The following is a 10,991-nucleotide window of genomic DNA, read 5'->3' on the forward strand; positions in this document are numbered from 1 at the left end:
GTGGACCTGCCGCAGACTGGGCCTGCTCCACACCCACACTCAGAAGCCAGCTCTGGCCAGGCTCCGGGAGCAAGGAAGAGCTCATAGCTCAGAGATCACCTCAAGACCGAAGATCCCTAGTCCTGTTGGCTTCCCATGCCTGCTAACCCTCACTTTGGGCAACACGGCCAGGTACCAGAGATGGGGGCTCTGCGGCCTGGAGGACCTCATGTGTCATTTGGCTTTACTGCTTGTCCACTGTCTGGTTTTGGGTCAGCTCCTTCACCTTTCTGAGACTATTAATGGGGCAAAACGTCCGGAAAAATGTAATGTATGCTATATAACTGAGTATAAAATGGGAGATATCTTGTCATTATTTCTGCATAAATAATGCGACTACATATATTATGTAGAGATGTCGTGTGTTAATCTGGGCCAGAGGGCATCTACTGTGAAAAAAAGAACCTGAGAAGTTCTATCAATGATCTCCCATCTCAATCTGACCTGTAATTACTTTTATCCTTGAAATTACTAGTAAAGCCTGATATCGGGCAAGATCTCCGTCCCATGAAAGCCAATTCTTATGTTACACTCATTGCCTGAGGTCCTTGAGCCACTCAGAGCAAAGCTGAGCTTTGACGTTTTTCTATTATTACACCAACTAAAGAGTCATGGTCAGCTGAGTCCCTCGGTGGGTAAAGAACACCAAAGTAAGGACATATTGTCTGAAACAACTGGAAAAGAAAAAACAACGAAATTCATCAGAAGGAGCTCACAGTCTTTCTGCACGTGCGCAATAGAGCTCTGGTACTCACAGTGGAAGCAGCGAACGCTCTGAAACTGACAGCCAGGATGCCATCGGACCACTCGTGCGACACCACATCAAACTGTCCGTACAGCTGACCCATGGTGACAGACTTGGGGTTTAACACAGTGATTTGAACCTTGTTCTCCTCCATTAACCCCTTAATGGAAGCACATTTATTTAGAAGGATATTGTCTTTATTCATAAAAAACATGATTGGATATGTTGAAAATCCTAGATTCTGCAAAGAAACTACCAGAAGCAAGGAGTGCATTTCACAAATTTCCAGCAGACAGAGTCAGTTTATTAAGACTGGTTGTATTTTCTCTACAGGGCTAAACAACTAAAAAAATAAAATTTTACAAATACCACTTATGATAGTATTTAAAACTCATGAAATACTCAGTAATAAATTAGCAAATTTATTGTTGCAAATAAATTAGCAAACTTGCCAACAAATTAGCAAAAAGCTATAAACCTGAAACTACGAAAGAAGAGTTGGAAATTTTTTCTTTTTGTAAAGTGTCAAATGGTACGTACATATTATATATAGGCTCTTCGAGTTACATATAGTTGGTCACATATCTTCTCCATTTCTCTTTCTTTTCTTTCTTTCTGTTTCTTTGTTTTGTTTTGTTTTTTATAACCCTTAAAAAATATTACCACTATTCTAAGTTCTCTGGCATTAGAAAAATAGGTTTGGAACCAAATACGGCCTATGGGCTGTAACGGGTTGACTGCTGCTACCAAACCTTCTTTGAGAGAAAATGAAAAGATCTAAATATAGGCAACCCTGTTCCATTCTCACAGAATCAAAAAGGTAATATTCATAAGTTGTCAATTTTGACCAGAATCTTGAAAGCTGGGAATTCTACAAAAGATGTTAACACACTTAGGGCATGAGATTTTATGTTTTTAACTACTAGGTGTTATTTTCTTAGAGTAGCTTTAGGTTCAAAGAGAAATTGAGTGGAAAGTACAGAGATTCACATATATTCCCTCTGGCCCCCAGATCCCCCTCCATTTCCCCTATAATTAGAGACTTGCAGTGGGGTGGTATATCATTATGAATGATCAACTCATATTGATACATTATTATCTTTTTAAAGATTTATTTATTTATTGAGAAAGAGAGAGAGCACGAGTGAGAGAGGGAAAGGAGAATCTCCAGCAGAGACTCCCAGCGAGTGGGGAGCCCGACACAGCCTCAGCCTCGCGACTCTGAGAACATGACCTGAGCCAAAACCAACAGCCAGACGCTTGACTGACTGCACTGCTCAGGGATCCCTGATACGTTCTTATTAACTAAAGTCCTTGGCTGACATTAAGGGTCGCTCCTGTGATGTACATTCTACAGGTTTTGTCAAATGCATAACGGCACTTATCCATTATTACAGTATCATACAGAATAGCTTCACTGCCCTAAAATCCCCTGTGCTCTCTTATTTGTCATCGTTTCTTTTTCTGTATATATAACATAACAAGTGCAACTCTTCCCAACGCTGCCTTCTGCCCACACCCCCAGGGCTTGGGACACAAAAAACCGAACTCAAGAAAAGATGTGGAATAATAACACTAGACAGTAAAACAAGCTTGTCGTCTTCTCATTCTTCTCTGTGCCCACCAAGGGGATAACGATGCATCATTCTCCACGGGGAGGTATGGGAAAGCTCCGCCATCTGAGTCAGGGAAGTTGTTGCACGAAGGCAAGACTTTTGTCTCAAAAATGCAGCAAGGCTAGTGAGACTCCACAATCAAGATATAATGATCACAAATACCATTTGGCTACATACACTGAAATATATGAAGTGAAAACTACTCAAAATACAAAAAGTAAACAGAAATACAGTATTAGTTGCAGAATTAAAAATAGCCTCATTCCTTTAGCATGTCAAAGTAGGCCAATTTTAAATAAATGATCGTATTATTCACGATCCAAGTCTTATGCAATCTTTTGTTGCATTTGTGTGTACATGTGTGACTCAGATAACACAAAGCACACATTCACTTCAATACCACGAGCAACCAATCACAGAACTTTGCCTTACAAATCTAACCATTCAGAAAATAAAAATACTCTTAAAAGTATGAAAAAAAAGCTTTCAGGCTTTTCATGTTTTCAGATTTTTTTCTACAACATGTGTTACTTTCATAAATAAAAAAAATTTTTGAAAAGAAATAGAAAGTTGACATGCAAACCTATGATAGATAGGGTAATTACTTCATATGATCTTTCTAGTACTATTGTCTTTTGACTCATTTTTCCCTTTGATTTTTAAGTTGCGACATTAAAATATTTTTTAAAATCACTGTACATTCTGAGGCACCTGTTAGGCTCAGTGAATTAACCCTCTGCCTTAGGCTCAGGTCATGGTCTCAGGGTCCTGGGATCGGGCCCCGCATCGGGCTCTCTGCTCAACAGGGAGCCTGCTTCCCCCTCTCTCTCTGCCTGTCTCTCTGCCTACTTGTGATCTCTCTCTTTTTCAAGTAGCCACATGCAGAAAAATGAAATTGGACCATTTCCTTACACCACACACAAAAATAGACTCAAAATGGATGAAGGACCTCAATGTGCGAAAGGAATCCATCAAAATCCTTGAGGAGAACACAGGCAAATAAATAAATAAAATCTTAATAAAGTAAATCACTGTACACTATCTTGCACAAAGCCGATTATGAATAAATTAGTGCATTAATAACACACTCACCTTTTCACAGATGTCATTTAGTGCTCCAGCTAAGACGCGATATGCACTGGTTTTTCCTCCAAATGGTTCCCCGACAATCATAAAACCATGACGCACAATCATCATTTCATATATTTGAAGTATCTTCTCGGAAAAGAATCTGGTCAGTTGCAAATTCATGGACTCACAGTTGTCTTTGATAGCTGCGAGCAAATCATTGTAATCTGGTTTTGGTAATTTCACACCAGGAAACAAATCTGAGGTGATTCCCTGGTGACAGAGGATTTGGGGATTTATATTACATATCTGATACCCTCGCTCTCTCTACACACACACACACGTACACACACACACACACACACACACACACACACGTACACACACGTTCACACACACGTACACACACGTACACACACACGCACACACACATACACACACGCACACACACGTACACACGCACACACGTACACACACGTACACGTACACACACGTACACACACACACGTACACACACACACACACACACATCATGAAAGTCTTCCCATCCTCGCGATTAATATTGATGGAAATAGAGCCATTCAATAGTTCAACAGTAGTTTTAACAGCTTTATAGAGTATGACTGACATGCAATGAACTCTATATATTTAAAGTGTTACAACTGGGTAAGTGGAGTCATCCGGTCACTCAAGATAATCAACATGTGTCTCCCAGAAGTCACCTGGTCACCTTTCGCGGCCCTCCCTCCCTTCTCTCTTTGCCCCCCCCCACCAGGAATCCACTAATTTGCTTTCTGTTGCTACTTTTATTTGCATTCTCTAGAAGTGAATATGGATGAAGTTACCCATTACAGGTACCACTTTTTTTCTGTGTGACTTCTTTCCACTCAGCGTAAAGATGTGGAGATTCCCACACGTGACACCATATTTAATAGTTCGTTGCATACAAGGATTACATTCAAATCCATTTCCCTGTTGATGGCTACTTTCTTTCATTGTTTCCAGTTTGGGGCCATTGCAAACAAAACTGCTATGAACACTATATACAACTCTTTGTGTGGACAAATGACTTACTTCCATTTCTCTTGGTTGAATACTGAAGATTGGAAAACATGGATAATATGGGGGTTATGTGTTTAATATTTAAAACACTATCTGCTTTACAAAGTGGTTGTATTATTGTGCATTCACTCTAGCAGTGTATAACACTTCTAATATTTGTTATGGTTGGTCTTTTTATTTATTTATTTATCTATCTATCTATTTATTTATTTATTTTTATAAACATTTATTTTTATCCCCAGGGGTACAGGTCTGTGAATCACCAGGTTTACACACTTCACAGCACTCACCAAGGCACATACCCTCCCCAATGTCCATAATCCCACCCCCTTCTCCCAAACCCCCTCCCCCCAGCAACCCTCAGTTTGTTTTGTGAGATTACGAGTCACTGATGGTTTGTCTCCCTCCCAATCCCATCTTCTTTCATTTATTCTTCTCCTACCCACTTAAGCCCCCATGTTGCATCACCACTTCCTCATATCAGGGAGATCATATGATAGTTGTCTTTCTCCGCTTGACTTATTTCGCTAAGCATGATACGCTCTAGTTCCATCCATGTTGTCGCAAATGGCAAGATTTCATTTCTTTTGATGGCTGCATAGTATTCCATTGTGTATATATACCACATCTTCTTGATCCATTCATCTGTTGATGGACATCTAGGTTCTTTCCATAGTTTGGCTATTGTGGACATTGCTGCTATAAACATTCAGGTGCACGTGCCCCTTTGGATCACTACGTTTGTATTTTTAGGGTAAATACCCAGTAGTGCAATTGCTGGGTCATAGGGCAGTTCTATTTTCAACATTTTGAGGAACCTCCATGCTGTTTTCCAGAGTGGTTGCACCAGCTTGCATTCCCACCAACAGTGTAGGAGGGTTCCCCTTTCTCCGCATCCTCGCCAGCATCTGTCATTTCCTGACTTGTTGATTTTAGCCATTCTGACTGGTGTGAGGTGATATCTCATTGTGGTTTTGATTTGTATTTCCCTGATGCCGAGTGATATGGAGCACTTTTCATGTGTCTGTTGGCCATCTGGATGTCTTTGCAGAAATGTCTGTTCATGTCCTCTGTCCATTTCTTGATTGGATTATTTGTTCTTTGGGTGTTGAGTTTGCTAAGTTCTTTATAGATTTTGGACACTAGTCCTTTATCTGATATGTCGTTTGCAAATATCTTCTCCCATTCTGTCAGTTGTCTTTTGATTTTGTTAACTGTTTCCTTTGCTGTGCAAAAGCTTTTGATCTTGATGAAATCCCAATAGTTCATTTTTTCCCTTGCTTCCCTTGCCTTTTGCGTTGTTCCTAGGAAGATGTTGCTGCGGCAGAGGTCGAAGAGGTTGCTGCCTGTGTTCTCCTCAAGGATTTTGATGGATTCCTTTCGCACATTGAGTTGGTCTTTTTAATTTTACCCACACTAATAGGTACGTCACACTGTCTTACTGCGGCTTCTTCAATGTGCATTTCCTGATGACTAATGTTTTGCATGTGCTTATTTGCTTTATGTGTATGTCTTTTAGTGAAGTCCCTCTTCAAATCTTTTGTCTATTTTTAATGTTTTTTTTTTTAATGGTAAGTTTTGACCGTTCTTTAAATATTCTGAATACGAGTCCTTCATCATAAATCTAAATTTGCAAATATTTTTCCTAGTTTGCAACTTGTCTTTCATCCTCTAACCAGTGCCTTTCAAAGAGGAAACTTTTTAAATTTTGAAGAGCCTATTTTATCGATTTATTGCTTTATGTGTTGTGCTTTCGGTGCTGTGTTTAAGAAATTTTTGTGTATCCCAAAGTCACAAGAGCTGTCTCCCGTTTTCTTCTAGAAATTTTACAGTTTTACAATACTTCTAAATTAAAAAGTTAGACAACTATGATCTAATTTCAAGGCTTATTATAAAGACAGTTTCATAGTAGTATAATGATAGATAAATATAACAATGGAACACAATGGGGAGCCCAGAAAGAGACCCCCACACACTTGAACAATTCATTCTCAACAAAGGCACAAAGACAATTTAGTAGAGAAAAGATAAAAAAGAATGCCTGGATTTGTTAAAACAATGAACATACAAAAATTATTTCAAAGGTATTTTAATCATTGTGGTGGCTAATCAGCTTAGTGCCCTTCAAAGATTCATGCCCATTTAAAACCTCAAAACGTAACCTCATTTGGAAATAGGATCTTTGCAGATATAATCAGATAAATTAAGAAAAGGTTATACTGGGCCTTAAGTCCAATGACTGGTGTCTTTATAACAGAAAGGAGAAGAAGATTCAAACACAAATACACCCAGGGAAGGCCATGTAATGACGGAGGCAGAAATCAGAGAGATACCAGCACACCATATTATTAAACTTAGTTCTCCCTTTAGATCATCCTGAAAAATATCAATTTCATAAAAGCCAGTACATTCTTTTAAAGAAATTGGGCTTTTTATTACTTAATTTTTTTTAAAGATTTGATTTATTTATCAGAGAACGAGAGAAAGTACAAGCAGGGGGAGCTGCAGGCAGAGGGAGAAACAGACTCCCCACTGAGCAAGAAGTCAGATACATGGCTTCCCTCCTGGGACCCTGGGATCGTGACCTGAGCTGAAGGCGGATGCTTACCCAACCGAGCCACTCAGGTGTCCCAAGAAATTAAGCTTTTTAATAAATTTCTTCAATTTTTAATTTTACAAACATTTGTCAAGTACCTTTTCTGTGCAAAGGGTTCAGTGGTGGGTTAGACCCGTTATTTTCCTTCAAGGAGCCTACATTCTAGTGCAATTTATCAGCAAGCAGACTTTGTAACTTTTGTGTGCTTATTTACATTGCACAGTTTTAAAAAAGTACAATTTAAAAATCCCAGCTTCTTGAAAGTCACCTAAAACAACAGAACTAAACACACTTCGAGTAAAACATGGAATGATCTATGTTTCTCTGTGCCATAGCATTATTTTCTGTAGAAGTTTCTCATAAGGACTTGCAAACTTGGACATTTGATAAATACATTATTATAAAAATTCTGATACACCAAAATGACAAATATCCTTACCTCAAAGAGTGGTAAATCATGGGACAAAAATTTTGGCAGATTTACATCAATAATAGATCTAAGCAGCAAAATTTCTTCATTTTCATTTGGGTATTTCAGCTAAAAGAAAATATACTCATGATGATACTGCCATCAGCTAAGTATGCCCCCTACATGTTCACACACACACACACACACACACACACACACGTATACACACATAGGCCCCAAAGACAATTTAAACCCACATAAAACTTTTCTCATTTATTTTCATTTAATTGGATTGTTAATAATTTTAGGTTTTGAAAAAATCCCAAAACACTTGTGGTAACCCCAAAGTTTACTAAAAACCTGGTTGAACTCTGAACCTGTTGCTCAGGCCCATAATAAGGTGTGCAGAGTTCACAAAATATGAATTTCAAGTTATTTCTCTTGACTTCAATACTTTATTCAACACCTCACTCCAAAGTTTCTCCTACCATCATGCATTTAATTTTCCAGAACCCCCACTCCTTCCCTCTAGAATCTTTCTGCCTAAAAAATTCCATGTTCCAACTTAACTGGATTCATCCTTACAAAGTCAGTGGTTCCGGCAGTCAAGTTCAGAGAACCTAATGCCAAAGGTCATCCTGCCAATAGAGTGTCTTTGGATCAGTCTAACCACACCTAAATTATGAGGTGTCGAAAGTCTATTTTGTCATTTGAGAAGCTATCATTTTAAAGCAAATGTTTAAATTGTTCCTTGATATAATAAAAACAAACTTCAAAATATTCAAGCCAACACTTTCAACAATTCTAAATTAGCTTTTGACAAAGAATGAAAGGATTCATTTGCAGGATTCATTTGCTGTATAACTTTAATAGCTCAATTCCACAGTCAAGATGTCAGTGATAACATACACTAGACAATGCATTATCTTTCCCATTATCTGAGCACAGTGTAATCCTGACACGCTAAGTTAATAAAAATTGTTACTTCTAGTTGCATTGGCTTATTGCAAAAAACAATGACATGCAGTTTTTCTAGGCTAATGTGAAATGGAATATCACCACTATGTATCAGAACTCTCAGTACCGTTTATTACAGAAGATAAAAATGCATGTCATTGTTCTTAATCATGTAGAATATATTTTAAAATCCTTTCTTCTATAAAACATGAACATAAAAATTTTATAAACTCCAAGGTCACATTTTCCACTTTGCTATTAACTATAGCCTACCTTGCTTTGCTTCATAAAGAACTAATACACAGAGTTCACACCTCCAAAAATATCTTCAATGAAAAGTTACAGAAGTCTTAAAATATTTGGAGTTTTTCCATCCATATAGATTTATACCATTTTAAGATGCAAGCATTATATTGCAAATCTGTAACTGCTAGTCCACAATGGGCTGTAGTCACATAATTATATCAATTGATAATGTTTTGGCACATTTGTATATATTTATTAATTATACATTATTTCCTTTAAAGCTATACATGTTCATATGGACTGAAAGCCTTCAAAATATTTCTCGGCAGCAAGGAATTTCATTCTTTGGTAGTACCTATATTTAACATTTAAAATTACAGAGCAGAATTCAAATCAATAAGAATTATGTCTAAGTTTTTACAAATCATAAAATTTCCTTTTTCACATGTGCAAACGAGCAACTCTTTTTTGGTACAGTAGCTGGATTTTTTCAACTGATGAAACCAACCAGTTACTGGAACTCTGTAAAGACACAGGGTCCTACGATTTAGGAACAGAAAATTCTGGAGTAAGAAAGAACTTGAGTTGTCTACCTTCAGATTCCCAGCAGCAGTGAGCACGGACTTCACGGCTCTCATGCCGTAGTCATAGTGATGTTGCGAGGACAGTTGCTCTGAGCACAGGCGGTAGGTAGCCACGATTTTTACTGAGAGTGGCCGGGCTGTGACAAACCCACAGGAGTACAGGACTATTTCAGCAATCATGGCGTAGTCAGGCACCATCATTGCTACTGTCCGAAAGAGAGCCTGGAGGAGTGCAAAAAAGGTATTTTGGAAAAGACCATTGTAAGGCAACCCTACTGTGTATTTCCTAACGTGTTATGACTGTGTAGCTTTTCTGCAATAACTTTCGATTACAACATCCAGATCATATAGATAAAAACATTTTAAAAAAGGGTTTTTTTTTGTAATTGTTATATAATAAATATCATTAACTTCTGTATCACTGTTTTTCCTTACGTTATGCTTTGAGAACACTCACAAACATTCATGATACTTAGATTTTGGGTGAATTATTAAATCACATGCTGAGTATCACTTATGCTCTATTCTTCTTGGGAAGGGACAGGTTATAGGGAAGATATATTCAAGTCTGCTGGGATGTCCAAAAGCTCAGCTTTTCATCTGGGCTGGTGAGAAAATGCATGCTACTGGGAGACCAGGCTTCAAGCGAGGCTGTCTTGGAATCTGTTTAGTTGTAGTCTGCAGGCTAATCAGATAACTCCCAATAACAAGCCTATGTTAGATAAATAAGGTATTTTGAGATATTTTCAACCTTTTTGAATTTGTAGCCACCATGTCAGTCTTTAAGAAAATTTAAGTTTAGGGGCGCCTGGGTGGCTCAGTGGGTTAAGCCTCTGCCTTCGGCTCAGGTCATGATCTCAGGGTCCTGGGATCGAGCCCAGCATCAGGTTCTCTGCTCAGCAGGGAGCCTGCTTCCTCCTCTCTCTCTGCCTGCCTCTCTGCCTACCTGTGATCTCTCTCGCTGTCAAATAAATAAATAAAATCTTTAAAAAAAAAAAAAGGAAAGAAAGAAAGAAAATTTAAGTTTAGAATGCTAGTATGTGTCGGGGCCTACTTCAATAGCTCATACAGTAAGTCAGGACCTTTGTGTACTAAAGAGAAAAATGGCAATTTTTTTTTCAAAGTGAGCTCCATGCCCACTGTGGGGTTTGAGCTCCCAACCCCAAGACTGAGAGGCACACGCTGTAGTGACTGAGACAGCTAGGCATTCATAAAAAAAAAAAAAAGGGTAATTTTGTTCAGATAGTTTGTAAATATCTTCTAGGAATTCATTGAGTTTCCTGAAACACAAGGCAAATAGGAAAAAAAGACATCTTGCCTAACTGATCTGTTATGATTATTCCAGGTTGAGAACAAATAAAAGACTGGCATTGAGCAAGAGCCTTCCAGTGTGTTATGTTAATTACTAACTAGAGGCTTAGGACTGCTCTTTCAGTATGGTGACCATTAAATAAAGAATAAAATGTTAAAAATATACAGCTTGAGCAAATAAACTGGGAAGAGAGAAGCTTAAGCAAGTGCTGGAAACCGCTACATACTTGAGGAAAAGAGAATGTAAGAGAATTACTATACAGATGGTACCTCTTTAAAAGGGAAGGTTCTCAACAACTATTTCTTTTCATGAATAAAAGAATGAATGAATGAGCTGGTCAGTCAGTGGGTCCCTGAC

General features: G+C 38.2%; 1 protein-coding gene across 1 annotated transcript in view; it reads right to left on the minus strand.

Annotated features, from left to right (window-relative positions):
• The window catches only part of DNAH7 (dynein axonemal heavy chain 7), a 254,346-nt gene that overhangs the window by 138,867 nt on the left and 104,488 nt on the right, over positions 1-10,991 (minus strand). The window contains 4 exon segments of the mRNA XM_045078496.1: positions 795-944; positions 3,493-3,741; positions 7,566-7,664; positions 9,332-9,544. Of these exon segments, the coding sequence (XP_044934431.1) occupies positions 795-944; positions 3,493-3,741; positions 7,566-7,664; positions 9,332-9,544 (711 nt within the window).

This window comes from Mustela putorius, unplaced genomic scaffold, assembly GCF_011764305.1.
Source record: "Mustela putorius furo isolate JIRA1106 unplaced genomic scaffold, ASM1176430v1.1 tig00000275_pilon_pilon_pilon, whole genome shotgun sequence".
NCBI lineage: Eukaryota > Metazoa > Chordata > Mammalia > Carnivora > Mustelidae > Mustela > Mustela putorius.